The sequence below is a fragment of the Eleutherodactylus coqui genome, chromosome 4 (assembly GCF_035609145.1).
Source record: "Eleutherodactylus coqui strain aEleCoq1 chromosome 4, aEleCoq1.hap1, whole genome shotgun sequence".
NCBI lineage: Eukaryota > Metazoa > Chordata > Amphibia > Anura > Eleutherodactylidae > Eleutherodactylus > Eleutherodactylus coqui.
This window is the reverse complement of record NC_089840.1, coordinates 251,429,540-251,446,134: the sequence shown is the minus strand read 5'-3', so window position 1 is coordinate 251,446,134 and position 16,595 is coordinate 251,429,540. Positions and strand designations below refer to the sequence as shown.

The following is a 16,595-nucleotide window of genomic DNA, read 5'->3' as shown; positions in this document are numbered from 1 at the left end:
TTTTTTTGTGGGAAAACTTTTTACTGGTACCATTTTGACATCTATATGATTTTTAATTTAATTTTTCATTCCTGTTAAGGGGAGATCATTAAAAGCTCGTCTTGGATTTTTCTTGTTTAAAGGAATTTTCCTGTCCATCTATTTCAGTCCATTACCCCCAATGTTGATCCAGAGGAAGGCAAACCTTATCCATGAGGTAGAAGCAAATTTTCCTAGTTTAAAAAGGTGAGGAAAAAGAAAATACCTTACTGACTCCAATCGGGCAATCAGAATAATGCCCGGATCACTGATCCTTCTGAAGTAATCAGAACATGTATTATTGTTACTATAACATATTATTGTATCACTCCAGCAAGGCGTCCAGCCACTCTTGTACTTTAGTGAGTTTGCCATCACCACGTCCTCAGGCAGAGAGTTCCATAGGCTCTTACAGTAAAAAAAAAACAAAAAAAAAAAACCCTATGTCAGTGATGAAACCTTCTTTCCTCTAGATGTAGAGGCGCCCCCTTGTTATAGTCACAGTTCTCGGTATAGATCGATCATGGGAGAGATCTCTGTATTGTCCCTCGATATATTGATACATCGTTATTAGGATGCCACTCAGCCGTCTTTTTTTCTAAATAAACCAAATTTTGATAACCTCTCTGGGTATTGTAGTCCACCCATTCAAATGTATCATTTTAGTTGCCCACCTTTGTACCCGCTCAAGCGCTGATATGTCCTTCTTGAGTACCGGTGCCCAAAACTGTCCACAATATTCCATGTGTGGTCTGACCAGTGACTTGTAAAGAGGAAGAACAATATTCCCGTCATGTGCCCCATGACCTCTTTTGATGCACCACATGATCCTGTTTGCCTTGGCAGCAGCTGCCTGACACTGGTTGCTCCAATTAGGCTTACATTTAACTAAAACCTCCAAGTCCTTCTCTAGGTCAGTGTTATCCAGTGGTTTCCCATTTAGTGAGTAACGGTTACATGCAATTACCTGCCCATGTACATAACTTTACAATCAACATAGAAACAGCACGGTTATGCCGAAAGACGACAAATATCCATCCAGCTCAGCTTATTATTGCCCCCTCTCCCCAATGTTCATCCAGAGGAATGCAAAACACACAAACACCACCCCAAAATGAGGTATGGGTTATTTCCGCAGCATGTGGCCGAGATTTTGAAAATCTCTGCCACCTTGCTGCTACTGCAAATGCAGCTGGATTTCCGTGCAGAGGGTCCGCATGCAAATTCCACAGTAATTCACAGCGGAAACGCTGCAATTTCCACCGTGGAAAACCTGCACCATTTATCGGACAAGCTATGTGGACAGGATTTTAAAAATATCTAATTCACATAATGCGAAAACAATTCTACACGAAGTCCACGGCGTGTTTTTAGGGTGGATCCCACCTCTTCAAATGAGGGAGAGAAATCCGCACCAAGTCTGGTATCAAGTGATGCGGAGTCGCGAAAAATCAACATAGTTTCCGATCCATGGGAACATCACATGCTCTGTATGGAGGCTGCTGAAGGGTCTGTGCGGGCTTCCCGCAGCAATTATGCCGAAAATCCCGGAGTGGTCAAACACATGTATATAATGCGGATTTGGCTGTGAATTGTAACCCTTGTATTTCAATGGCTGAAACCCGCAGCACAACCAGGCATGCGGCAGATTTAGAATGAGCTGGGTTTTTCCCAAAATTCTGCCGATTCGTTGCAGAAGTTTTAGAATCTCCTTCACATCACGTACTGTAAATGCTGTGGAAATTCTGCAGCTTTTCTCTATGCACGAGGCCAGCCTGCATGTACGTTATGGCCTGATCATTCAGATTTTCACGATGATCAGCCCATGTAACTGGTTGTCATCCATTTATTAACGATGGCCTATTTACTGTGAATGGAGGTTAAAAGCATGTGAGTGATCATTGCTGGGTCGGCTGTCAAGAGCTGAAGCGCCCAACAGTCATCCTGTGTAAAAGGACATGCAGGCCAAAACATATTTGTGCACAATAGAACATTGCATTTCAATGGGTTCATTCACATGTGCATATTTGGCATGCACAATTCGGGCAAGCAAAAAAATAAATATACGCAGCATGCTCTACTTTTCTGCATGGTGAAAGAACATTTTGAACTCATGAAACTAATTAGAGCATCGCTGCGGGTTTTGTTTGTGCGTGTGCAGCGTCCAGAAGGCCCCAGCCGTTGTGGGAGAGACCACGGGGCTCTCAAGAGGATTGTCACAGGTGGCTCTGTGATCTCTCCCCAACAAAGGCGTAACGTGGCCCAGCTCAGGTGCATGCAATGCAAAATGCACAGACAGATATAAACGATGAAGATTAGTCTTAATGGTGTTGTCACGTGACGCCAGTACCTCTGTTCAAGCAAACTGCAGCCCGTTGTTAAAGAAGAGTCCACAGATTGAGATAGTTTTCAAACCAGAGGTATACAGTTTTCTTTACTTACAGTCCTATTTTGACTTTCCAAGTATAAAGCAAGACGACAGTCTCAAACAACACTTCTGGCAGGCTTCCTTATGAGTCAACTCGGACCAAAGTTAAGTAGGACAGATTTTGCCATCACAAAGCTTGTTAGCACTTACATAGATCAACACAATTGCACACAAGACAGGTTACACAAAACGGATATACACCTACTCTAAAGACACCCCAACTCTGGGCCACTACACATGCAATTGTGTACACAAAAAAAAAACAAAAAACAGTTTAATATGCCAAAACACGGGCAAATATGCAAACGCTCGTGTGAATCCGGCCTTTGAGTTAAGAAACACTTTCCAGCTTCTTAACTCCTACCATCGACCATTCTCAAGGCAATCATTGTATCTGTCTGATCAGTAACCGGTCAAGTAACTAAGTCCTGTAGCTCCGATTTAACATCTAAACTGACACCAATAGAACATACCCAGTTCTACATCGATCCGCAGGGTCCTAAAATACTTCATGCATTGCGAGATACGGGTTCTGGAATATGGACACATTATCTGAGCTCATGTAGAGCAGACGCTTTACATTCTACGGGCTGGGAATGTGCATTCTGGAAGCAGCTGCATTACTCAGTACAGATGTGGAGGAAACAGGTTATTGCCTTTTAGGTGGAATGTAACAAGACAGCTGCAAAACTACTAGTCTAGCCCAATCGTTGCTACTTTCAAGAAGTTTACCGAATTATGTAGGGCCTTATTTACATGTGCGTTTGGGGTCTGTTAGGGCTTTCCGTTACTCTGTTCCGGTTTTGGAACACCGTGAAATTAAAGGAGTTGTTCGGTTACTTTATAACCCCCACCTCAGTAGGGCTGATTGGCTTAAAATAAAAACTGACACCTCTCACTCTATTGCTACGGCTGTGCCCCGCTGTGGTCCCGGTTGTTGTGATCGCCGATGTCACGTGAACTCAGGTTGCAGCATCACCACTCATTCTCTTGGCGTTGGCACTTAACATCCAGAGCATCATGATGTCAGGAGTTCAGGAACGGCAATTCGTTGATATGACATCCAGCTTATCACATTCCAATAAATCTCTTCTCAGCGTCCATCTAGTGGTAAACAAGCTCTACAAGTGGAAGAAGAGGTCACTACACACAAGGAGCCTCCGAGAGCCTTTTATGGGCCAAGGGTGGTACACCTTTTAGGGCCTCCGGTGACAAGACCGTTCATCTAATCACCACAACTCTCATCATTTATAGATCTGCCTGAGATGGAACTGCATGCCAAGTTTTACAGCAAAAAAAAAAATAAAAATAAAAAAATTCTAGGGGCGTAATTTTTTTTTTTTTTTAACTAAATGTAATTTATGCAATCATTCATCTCCATAAAGCAGCAGCACATCACTTGGTATACACGAGGATACACGCTGCCAGCAATAATTTTGGTGAAGCATAAACATGTGATCACCAATGAATAAACGTTTGCGCATTTGTTGTGTGAGTGGTAGCAGCTTCGTACGGCCCGATGATCCTAAGAACATTCTTGCCTGCCCATCGACCGTGTAAAAAGGTCCTCACGGTTGGCTGATGGTGCTTGGCCATACTGAATAATCTTTGCATTTCTATAGTTCCAGCATATTCTGTAGCACTGTGCAACTCAGAGGGAACACGTACAGGCAAGAGTCGGCTATTACATACAGTAATAAACTGATAAGTAGTTTGAGCAATAGGAGTGAGGGTCCTGCTCAAAAGGGGTAGCAAAGTTTGTTCTGTACAATGGTCCGGATAGATAGAGAATAAATATGGATACATAAAGCTGCATTAGACACTCACCAGTCACTATCTGTATGTAGACAGGTATACGGTGCATTAGGGTATATGGGGTGTGGAGGATGAAGGGATCAGGTTCTAAGAGAGAATGTAGAAGAGGGGTGAATGGAGGAAAGTTAGATTAGGAGATATGATAGGCCTCCCTGAAGAGAGATGTGTATGTATGGGTACGCCTAGAGAATGATGGCTATTGGCGAATAACCTGATTATCTGGGGTAGCACATTCCAGAGACCTGGTGCAGCTGGGGAAGAGGACTGGAAAAAGGAGTGGGAGGTTCAAATATGGAAGAACTTGGTCTAGGGTTCCTTTTACACAGGCAGAGAAATAATTTAGATTTCCGTGATCAGCAAGAATCTAAACAATTATCGGCCTGTCTAAATGCAGGTTTGACTTAGTGAACAAATTGATTTGTTGTTTTCTGCATGCATAAAACTAAACAGATCAGCCTGTGTAAACAGGAAGCCATTCATAGATAAACAGCTGTCTGTTTACTGTGAATGGTGGTGGGCCGGAATAATCTCTGGCCCACGCCATGTCTATTTACTAGCAATGATCGTTTCCATGTAAAAGCACAGAAATAATCAACGCTGGGACGATCTGTGAGGCATCTGCATCCAACAGGTTTTCTTGTGTAAAAGCACCCAAATCAGAGAGGAGAGCATGGGTAGAGCAATGGAGATGAGGGAAGAGATCTAAGGCGGTGCAGCACTGTGGAGAGCTTTATGGATGAGAGTGAGGAGTATAAAGTTGTATTCCACAGAGGATGGACTACCAGGGGAGAGACCGGCACAGGGTTGAGGCACCAAGGGAGAGACCGGCACAGGGTTGAGGCACCAAGGGAGTGGAGGTTCCAAAGAAAATGAGCCGGGCTGCTACATTCATAATAAATAGAAGATTCTAGAAGGAAAAAAAACTGATCAGTAGCAATATACAGCAGTCAAGATGAGAATGAATCAGGGTAAGGGCGGTTTCACAACTGCACTCAGGGTTCTGCTTACCAGCTCTGTTCAGAGAGCAGGAAAGGGGAATCCCTGCAGCTGGACAGAATCAAACCACACCGGCGAACCCCATTTGACTAAAATGGAGTCTGTTCGCTTTCTGCCCAGCTCTTAGAAGAGGAAAAAAAAGATAGATAAATAAAAGCACTGCATGCAGCGTTTTCTTCTAATATTTTGAGCCAGATCTGTGATGTAACTTCCGACCAGAGGTTCCAACGTAGATGGTTAAAAAAAACAAAAAAAACCCATCAGCCCAACAAAAGTTTCGGCTCTTTCCACAGTATGAAAAGGGCAGATTCTGGAAACATTTTTGAGATACAGGTGATAGGAGTGTGTAGATGGTTCAATATAAGGAGTGAAGGAAACATGAGAGTCAAATATGACCCCAGGACAGAATCGCAAATTGGGTGAGAGAAGATTTTTTCAGATAAAGCATTTCCTGTTAATGGCCAAACCTGTAGAAACCAAGGCAATGCTTTGCTGGAAACCTACTAATTAGCACTGTACAGGGTTGCATGTATAGTCAACGCATCTGATTCTAGGTTGTAGAGGATTAGAAAAACATGACTGCCCTCTAGAAACAGCGCCACATCTGCACATGGATTGTGTCTGGCATGGCAGTGCTAGTCACTATTCAAGTAAACAGGGCTGAGCTGCAATACCACACCCAACCTGTGGACAGGAATAGCGCTGTTTCTAGAGCAAATCAGCCATGTTCTTCTAATCCTGTACAAAGTTCTTTAAACTGCTTTACACTATCAAAAGCAGAGCATTCAGCTATTGTCGAAGAAAACCCATCATTTTCTGGAAGTCGGCCATGTTTGATTTGGTTTCCTTTGAAGGGATTATCCTTTTACAATTAACTTTTTTAAAAATTACAGCCAAATTGGTTAAAACAATAAAATGGTACTTAACTCCCCTCAACCCCACTGATTGAACGCTACAGCCTTGCGATTCTCCCGGTCTCTGTTGACAGCAGAAGTAAGTTGACCGCTGCGGGCCACATCAGAGACCGACGAGTCACCACCCAATTCTCCTGGCATCAGTGCCTGTATCCTGAGTGCCATGATGCTAGAGGCTTGGAACAGTGGCGCAGTGAACTCAGATTGCCAGGCAGTGGCCACCCGACTTCTGCTGTCTGAACAAGGGCATCAGCACTGGATCTTTTGGGTAGAGGACAGGCAAGTATCCTTTTGTTGTTTTAACCCATTTGGCTCTAGTTTAAAGAGAAAATGTATAACTGGACACCCCCTTTAAGAACTTAGTACATCCTAGATGCCACAATTTCTATTGCTGGTATAGCAAGTGATCTACAGAATACAACAAGCCTAATGAAGGATTGTTGAGCATTCTCCACTAGATGTCTAGCACAAAGAGTGGAACGCATAGACCATTCAGGTACCATCTTCATAGATCTGCTTAAACAGATCTTTCCAGGCTACACATTACGGACACTTAACGATGACCAAACCAAATTTATGATCTTTCCGCTTTCTGGACTATTGATTGAGAATACATTTACGTTGTTTGCGCTCCATAAACTATTGATAACTGTGTACATTGTCCTCATCTTTATCCTGCATGGGTTATAAATACAGAGTACATGGATGTTCGATTCTACTACTTGGCTAATCCGTTAGCTGTTAAATGATCAACAGGGCAGAAAGACCGTGATCTATGCCATCCATCATCAACGGCAATCAGAAGGAACATGCAAGCAGGAAGGAGACCATCAAGGTGGAAGGGAGAGTAGCTGCTATGGGACCAAGTGGGGAAGGAAGGCCCATCTTGTGTAAGGTGTAGTGAAGATGAGGACAATTTCTCGAAGAAAGTATCAACTTGGAATATTCAAACTGTTGCGACGTGGGTCAGTCTACAAATACGGCCGATCAAGATATCACCCCATTCCTTCCAGTTTAAAAGGGGGTGTGCAAAGTTAAAAAGTTACCCCCTCACCACAAGATAAGGGATAACTTTATGATGGGTGGGAACTGACCACTGGGACTCCAGACAATCCTGAAAACGGGGATTACAGAGGTTCCTACATGAATGGAGTGGAGGTTGCACATGTACACCACCATTCTATTCATTTCCGTGGCAAATTTTTGGAAATGGTTAAGGGCCCTTTTACAAGGGACGACCTGCGGGTTCCGATGCCCAACAGGTCATCCCAGTAAATCATTTCTAATACCCCGCCTCCATTTATGCAGGAACCTTTTGATTTCAGGACTCCCACAGATCTTGAAGTTGAGCCCCTAACCTGTGAATAAGGGACAACTAACTAGGCGCAAGCTCTTAAATGGAAAGAGGCTGGAGGTAAAAGGAACCTTGATGTATTTTGGGCCCCATCAATATGCCTAAAGAGCAAAACCTAAAATGATGTCAGGTTGTTTTCTGTTATTTTTCTCATTAACTTCTACAACCATCATCTATTTAATAAAGACTTTACTGCAATCTCATTCCATTACCAGATCAGGAGATAGAAACCATCAGAGAGGGGACTTTGATGTAACATATTAAACCTAATGACTCAGGCTTCAAATATTTTCACCCAGTGGACAAAATCTGATTTACATATAGAAAAATACTATTAACCCGTTCAGGACCAGAGACTATTCACATTTTCATCACCGCCTTCCAAGAGCCCTAACAGTTTCATTTTTCTACTGACAATGACTTGTTTTTTTTTGTTTTTTTTACAGGAACAGTTGTATTTTTTTTCGGAACCAGTTAGCGTACCGTCTACTGTATGGAGAAAAAAAAAAAAAAACTTAATATGTATGTAATGAAAAGTGTAAAAAAAATGCAATTGTGCCATTTTTGGTGGGTTTAGTTTTTAGACCATTCACAGTGCAGTAAAAATGACATGAACTTTCCTCTATTAGTCACTACGTTTTCATTGATACCAAGTTTAGATAACTTTTTTTTTTTTAAGTAACTTTCTTAAACAATTGCTTGCTGTGTTCCACGACCCGTAACTTATTTTTTCAAGAATTATGCTGTGTGATGGCTCGTTTTTTTGCGAGGCAAGTGGTTGTTTTTAATAGTACCATTTTGGGAAATCTGTGTCCCTTTGATCAACTTCTATTCAAGGTTTTTGGAAGGCGGGACACAAAAACACCACACAATTCTAGCATTCCGTCTCTTTTAATGGGCCCTGCCATGCAGAATAAATACTGTTATATTTTAATAGTTCGGATTTTTACGCACACAGCGATAAGTTTACTTATTTAGCTTTTATTAAAATAGGAAAAAGGTTCTTGTTTTTAGTGTTTAACCTAAATACACATCAACTGTTAAAATTATTTTTAACTTTTATATAGTCTCCACAGGTGACAAACTTACAAATCGATAGAGGCAACATTAAAAATTGCTATATAGTAGAAGCATTTTACCGTATGTGTTGCAGCCCTAGGAGCCATCAGTAGGCTCTGGGCGGCTACGCTAGCCCATCTGCACCCCGGTAGCGCTGCGGAGGGTGCAAGAAGAGGTCCCCACCTCCTGCTGACTGTCTAGACTGTGCAGTCAGCTTTGAGCACGGCATCTAAAATGGGTAACTGCCGCTATCAAAACCGTTTGCTGCAGTTACCAGCAGCTATCAGAAACAGCGGATAGCCATCGAGTAGGGAGCAAATTTGGCTACTAAGTCAGCTCCATACACACTTCACGGCTGCAGGCTGAGCGTGGTATTGCAGGTCAGCCCTATTCACTTTCATGGAGATGTGCTGCAATACCAGACCCAACACATGGACAAGTGTAGCGCTGTTTGTGGAAGAAAGCAGCCATGTTTTTCTAAGTCTGCACAATTTCTTTAAGGGGATAGAGCTTTGTAATGTTACTAGCAGAGATGTGAATTAGGCTGTTTACTTACAGGATTATAGCTGTGGATTACAGCTGTCAACGAGATCGTTTGGACACAAAGCCAGCAACCAGTTGCTAGGTGACCCAGCAGTCATGACATACAGTGGTTATGGTACAAGTGGAGAAAAACAGCAACGTCACATATGCTCTATCCACTCCGCAGACAAAGTGTGCCGATTGTCCATGGGCATTGAAGAGTTGAAATTTATTTGTGCAAATAAAAGCAACAAAGGTGGCGACAGACATATTCCCAAAGAGGAAGGCTAACCCCTAAACTGTTCTTCAACTATAGAAAAAGCCAAAAGATTAAAATGGAAAGTGTTGGCCCTTTAAAAAGTAATGAGGGAAAAAATAGCAGGTGCTGAAGAGAAAGAAAATCTATTAAATTGTTTTTTTTCTGCCAGTGTATTCACTCAGGAAAATGAAATGCAGAGTGATCAAGTAAACTCTCAATTAAATGGCACCAGTCTAAACCGAGCGTTTGATCATTTTAATCCTTTTAAGGTTGCTCTGTTCAAACGACTGAAAATGAGCAATAATTGTTACGTGTAAATGCTGCCATTGTGCACTTTTCGTCTGAACAATGATTTTAAGGTGAATTTATAATCCACTCAGCTGCAGAAAGATAAAGTGTCTCTCAGTAGACTGCATGCTGTGCTCTCCAGGGGAGTTGGGAGACTACATTGTGACCTGCTGGTAGCCCTGACGAGAACAATGCAGTGGTGTGCACAGCTGGGCGTGGGATTAATCACACGCTGGGCTCTGCAAACAGCTCCAGGGGCCCTTCTACATGCAAATGAAAATTATAAAGTGTTAATGGCAATTAAAGGCCCATTTACACAAAAAGAATCTTTCAAACGATTGAAAGTTTTAGCAGTCATTTTGCACAAAGTGTTAATGGACACTTAATGTCCATTAACACTTTATCATCTTCATTTGTGTGTGAGAGGGCCTCTAGGAGCTGTTTGTGGAGACCAGCATGCAGGCTGGGCTCTGCACACAGCTCCATTGTTCTTGCACAAGCTAGTGGCAGAATACAATGTAATCTCCCGACACCCATTGAGAACATAGAGTGTGGTCCGCGTTATCTCTCCGCGGTTGAATGATGGATTTTAAGTTCACCATAAAATCCTCATTCAGCCAAAAAGTGACTGATGGTCGTGTTTACACACAACAACTATCGCTCATTTACAGCCATTTGACCGAATTTTCAGCGATTGTCGCTGCATGTAATTAGGCCTTAACACTTTATGCAAAAAGATCACTAAAACTTTCAGCTAAGATTTAAGTCCCATTTACACAATAAGATAAATCGCTTAAAATTAGTTCAAAAGATAGGATGATTGACAGTCTGAGTAATCTCAATATGATTTTGCATAAGCTGCTAATGGGCACTAGTGTGCATTAGTAGCTTATTAGCTTCATTTGCATGTAAATGAGCCTCCCTGCACTGTATGCAGATAACAGCAGGTGTTCTGTTCTCTGCATACAGCTCCTTCGTTCTGTCACGGGACTGGAGCTGAATATAATGTTATCAGCACTCCAGTGGAAAATCATAGCATGTGGTCCCTGCTATCAGCTGTCCAGCCAATGGATTTTAAGCTTAACTAAAAATCATTGTTTGGACGAAAAGCATGTGTTTAAACACACTCCCAGCTGTGTAAACAAATTCCATTTTCTCCTCATGGCTACTGTAAACATGCCACGGGGAGAACATTGTGCAGTCTATTGAAAGATAAATGAAACATTTAAATGGCTTGTATTTGCTCAGTCTTTTAGCAGCTGAATGATGGATTTTAAGTGAACTTAAATCCATCGTTCAAAGTGAAAAGTGCATGATGCCAGTGTTTACAATTAACGATTATCGCTCATTTAGACGAAATTTTGAGCAATAACCGTTGCGTGTAAAGGGGCCTTTACCCAGGAAGAAGTGCAAAACCACCTTAAAAAAATTAAAAATTATCAAACCCTTGGTCCCATTGACATAATTCACTTGGAACTCGGAGATGTAAGTAATGTGATATGAGAAACAATGGTCTGTATTTAAGGACTCTATAGTGACGAGGTCTCTTCCACTGTATTGGCGCATAGCAAATGTGGTGCATATATACAAAAACGAACCTGGAAAATACAGGTTGGCAAGTCCGATTTCCATTGTGGATAAGAGGTTTGAAGGGTTTCTAAGAAATGCTATCCTGGAGGGCCTCCAGGAGAACAGCTGTATAACTCCATAACAAAATGGGTTTATAAGAGGGGTAGGGGTGGGTCAAACCCATCTGATCAGATTATACGAGGAGGTAAGTTCTAGTCTGGACCGAGTCTGGGGCGAGTCATTGGATCTGGTGGTACTGCATCCTATTCTTTTAAGTATATTTATTAACCACTTTGTGAATCTAACTGGAGAAACTGGTGTCAGGCAGCTGCTGCCAAGGCAAATAGGATCATGGGGTACAAGAAAAAAAGATCTAGGTACACATAATGAGAACATTGTTCTTCTTCTTTACAAGTCACTGGTCAGACCACACATGGAATATTGTGGACACTTTTAGGCTCCGGTACTCAAGAAGGACCTATCTGAGCTTCAGAGGGTACAGGGGTGGGCAACTAAAGTAATAAATTGAATGGGCAGAGTACAATGAGAGGTTATCAAAATTTGGCTTATTTAGGGGAAAAAAAAAAAAAAGACCGCTGAGGGGCGACCTAGTAACTATGCATAAATATATCAGAGATCAATCCAGAGATCTCTCCCATCATCTGTTTATACCAGGACTGTGACAAGAGGGTGCCCTCTACGTTTAGAGGAAAGGAGGCTCTACACTGACAAAGGGGGTTCTTTACTGTAAGAGCAGTGAGACTACGGAACTCTCTGCCTGATGGGGAACTCACTAAAAGAGTACAAGAGGGGCCTGGACACCCTTCTTGAGCGATACAATATTACATATTCTATCACTGATTACTTCAGGAGGGTTGGTGACCCAGGGATTAAAGGGGTTGTCCCGCGAAAGCAAGTGGGGCTCAGCACTTCTGTATGGCCATATTAATGCACTTTGTAATATACATCGTGCATTAATTATGAGCCATACAGAAGTTATACACTTACCTGTTCCGTTGCTAGCGTCCCCGTCTCCATGGTGCCGTCTAATTTCAGTGTCTAATCGCCCGATTAGACGCGCTTGCGCAGTCCGGTCTTCTCCCTTCTGAATGGGGCCGCTCGTGCCGGAGAGCTGCTCCTCGTAGCTCCGCCCCGTCACGTGTGCCGATTCCAGCCAATCAGGAGGCTGGAATCGGCAATGGAACGCACAGAGCCCACGGTGCACCATGGGAGAAGACCTGCGGTCCACCGTGGGTGATGATCCCGGCGGCCATCTTCGCAAGGTAAGTAAGAAGTCACCGGAGCGCGGGGATTTGGGTAAGTACTATCCGTTTTTGTTTTTTTTTTAAACCCCTGCATCGGGTTTGTCTCGCGCCGAACGGGGGAGCTATTGAAAAAAAAAAACCCCGTTTCGGCGCGGGACAAGCCCTTTAATCTGATTGCCAGATTGGAATCAGGAAGAAAAAGGTTTCCCCTAAAATGAGGAAAATGGTCTTCTACCTCATTGGAGTTTTTTTTTTTTTTTACCTTCCTCTGGATCAATATTGGGGGTAAGAGGCCAAACTAGATGGACATAGCATTTCAGGCTTAAACAAAAACCCTGTTACTATGTCAAGTATGAGGAAGGGCGTTACATAATAGCACAGCAATGTATTGTCACCTTGAGCCTATTATCTACAGTCACATTTCAAGCTCTGGTTAAAGGTCTTTAGAGAACAGTATGTAAACAGTCCTGGGCACGTCCGCGATACTGTAGGGATATACAGATCTAGACGGCGTTGCTAGAGCGCCAACTCTCCGGAGCACGTGGATGTCACATACTCTGAGCTACTGTGATGGTGCTGCGAGGGCCTGTAGACATGGGAGCCTAGGGAACTTCGACAGGTCAAACATTGGACAGTCTAGTGTTTGCACAACCGCTCCTTCCAATAACTGGTTTGTGTAAACTTCCACCCCATCAAATAAATGCTCATTAGTTTCCTGATTGCATCTTTTACAGCTGCAGATCAGTTGTGTATATAGGGCAATAAGCTGCCAACCAAGAAACGGTAATCGGGCAGATTTATGAAATTAACAGAAAAACTGACCGGTGTCCTCAGCAACCAATCACAGCGCAGCTTTCCTTTGGTATTCTGTTGAGGTAAAATGAAAGCTGCCCTGTGATTGGTTCCATGGGCAAGGGCGACCGCTTTTCTTTTAAACAGTTCCATAACAGATAATTCACGGACAGCCGGTCGCCAACCCGTTCATGAGCAGGCGGCCTTAGGCTCCATTTAGACAAGCCGATTTGTCAACAATGTCAGAATTCACTCATGCAGCCCGTTCATACAAGCAGATACATCGTTGGATCATTCAGACGAGAAATCATTCACATTCACTGTATAGATGAATGAAAACAACTGAATGATTAGGATTTTTCACCAAACGATTAGTAAACGAGCCACCATGGGTGCGTTTAGACTGAACGAACGGTCACTTTTGCTTGTTTGAACGATATCGGTCCCTGTGAAAGGGCCCTTAGGGCACTAGTGCTAGCGGCCGCCACTGGGATTTACAGACAATGGCCCAGTCTGGTATTCAGCTCTAAGACACCAACGTTTAGCGCGCTCATGTGATAGCATCCATAGGGACCTGTCACACAGGATGAAATATGCCACAACAACGTGTGCTAACATGTGGAACTGAATATAGTAGAATCCTGCACCAAAATCTACAGTTTGGCCGCCTGCAGATGGGTGGGTCGCATCCGGCGGCGAGAATTCTCGCCGCGGGACCCGACCCGACAGGCTGCAGGGACCAGCGCATACTCACCCGTGCCCCCGGCTGTTTGATGTGCCAGCTTGCCGGGCAGCCGGCACATGCACAGACCGGAGCCGGCGGTGGGTGAGTGACGTTTCTGTGCGGGGCTCTGCGAGAATAGGACATGCCGCGGTTTGTTCGCCGCGCTCAGCAACGCTGTTGTGGAATATTCCTTCCCATGTGAAAGGTACCTTGAGCTGAGTATAGGACGCACGGACACCTCTGCATCACAGTGTTATCCCTATGGAGCCTGAAATCCGCACATGTTAAAGTCCGCGCATTTTTACTTCAAACCTGCAAGTTTAAATTCCACAGCGGAAAAGCTATCTGCTGCGGGGTTAAGGACGTCTTGCAGAATTATTGTTGTGGATTTCTAACATGCAGGAGATGTAATTCTGCAGGTAAAGTCCACGGAATAAAATTCAAAACATTCCGCAGACTGCAGTTAAAAATGCGACAAAATCTGCACTAATGGACAAAATCCCCATTTCTACGGCGTCCTGCGGACCATTCAGTTCAATGTGGGGTTGTTTAAAGGGGAAGTAAGAAAACAAAAAGTTACCAGAAAGCTGCTCCTACTAATCACAAGTACATATGAAAGTCCTAGCGCTCATTCACATGACCGCATCACGCTGTGGCAGAGACCACGTATGGTAGCGAATGTACTGCGCACGACCGCGTACCTCACGCGCGTGGTCAGGCGCACGGTGACTGTTTTGGGGGGGGGGGGGGGGGGGTTGCATGTTTTTTTTTTAATTACCCGCTCTGTGTCATAGCGGGGGTTGCGTATGTATCGTCGCCCATACACAATGAATTGCATATGGACTGCATTGCATATGCTGCCTATACAAAAGAATAGGGCTTAAGCTGCATGGTATGCAAAAAAAAAAAACAAAAACAGCATGCTGCGATCTTTTTCTCATGTGTACCTACACGCAAATGTGAACGGATCAACAAAAGCCCATTTACTTTCATTAACTCCATTCACCGCATGTCACGCTGCCATAATACATGCGGAAGTCACGGTTGTGTGAATGAGCCCCATGAGCACCTCAGAATAGTCATAATGGATGGGAGAAAAGTAGCGATTATATAGTTGAGGTTTGTCAGCAATCCCAATGAAGGCCTCTACATCATCCTATTCCCAACCAAAATGGCTGACAACAGAGACCAATAGCAAGCATTCACCTATACAGTAAATGCAGGTAAAATAAACTTTGCTTCAATTTCAAACATAGATCAGAACATTCACAACCAATGAATGAGCATTCAGACCCTGCAGATTACTACAAAAGGGTATTAAGAATTATAATGCCACAATTCATCTCAGCTGACGGTTTACAATGACAACCATGTCCGCATGTAATAATCAGATTATTGACCACTTCAGTCTATAGACTGCTAGAAAATATCACAAAGGCTGCACCAACTCCTACCCCTGGTAAAGGAGCTGAAACCATGTTGCAATTCTTGTTCGGTGTTTCCCCAAACTAGAACTTCCTGATACAATGTAACAAACTGCTTTCAAAACAAGGGCAACATAGACCCAACCATACCCCTAACACACCGCCACCCAGTGGACATTGCATGCACTGCAGGCACATGGTGAATACTATCCTACTGCTGTACATACCTGCTCTCTTGCGAGTGTTCGTAGAGGCCCTGGACTGGGCTCTCTGGTTCTCAGCCCTCGGTCTTCCCATGCAGCCTCCCATGGCAGGAGTGTAGTCAGCAGCTCCCCATGCACAGTCCTATTCTAGTGCGCAATCTCCAATGACCCCAATCAGCAGCACCAGGCAGGCAAGATCCTACTTGCAGGACACAGAATCTCCCCAAACTTTTCCCTTCTTCATGTCACTTAGGCATGCAATTTCCTGCTTTCCCCTCTGCCAGCATGCAGGAAGTGCAGCACCTTGGGCAGAGCCTGGCAGCAGCACTAGGCATTGAGGAGGGAACCACAAAGTCTTGCAAACATATCCTGGGAACCTTCAGCAAAGTAGCTTGCAGCTTCCTTGCTTCACTAGTCATAAGGGAGGGGTGCTTGTCAGATCAGATCAGTCCAGTCTTCACTGCCTGCTTGCTGCTTGTTTGCAAATAAAAGAGCTTGTGTTATTTGTTTGTTGGGAAATATTTGTTCCTCCTTGCAAAAAAAAAAAAAAGAGATCCACCTCTTCCTCCTCCCCATTCAGGTGAGCATGTGACACAGCACTCAGCTTTTCCTGCACTCTCCTCCCTACTCCACACTTGCATTCAGCAGGTTAACCCTTGCAGCCCTGCAGCCTGATAAGATCTCCTGCTGTGCACTGAGAAATGTTTATTATATCTCCCTGCAGCAACCCCCCCCCCTCCCTTCCTTCTTCTCCCCCCTCCCTTCTCCTCCTGCTGTGCTTAGTTCTATTCATCTAATCTTCTCCAGTAATCTAGGGTCAGTGATCCCCTGCCCCCTACATATAATACCAGGGCAAAGGGGGCACAGGGAAGTCTTGTGGTTTAATTAGATTAAAAGAAAGCTCATGTATCCTCCCTTTGGGCAAGAACACAGGAGGACTTGTATTGTGGTTTCAGCAGATTGCA

The 16,595-nt window shown here is 43.8% G+C and overlaps 1 protein-coding gene across 1 annotated transcript in view; it reads right to left on the bottom strand.

Moving 5' to 3' along the window:
- Window positions 1-16,171, bottom strand: part of UBTD1 (ubiquitin domain containing 1) — a 48,118-nt gene extending 31,947 nt beyond the window's left edge. The window contains exon 1 of the mRNA XM_066601084.1: window positions 15,655-16,171. Within this exon, the coding sequence (XP_066457181.1) occupies window positions 15,655-15,736 (82 nt within the window). The 5' untranslated portion in view covers window positions 15,737-16,171. The remainder of the gene's footprint in view (window positions 1-15,654) is intronic.
- Between the last annotated feature and the right edge of the window lie 424 nt (window positions 16,172-16,595).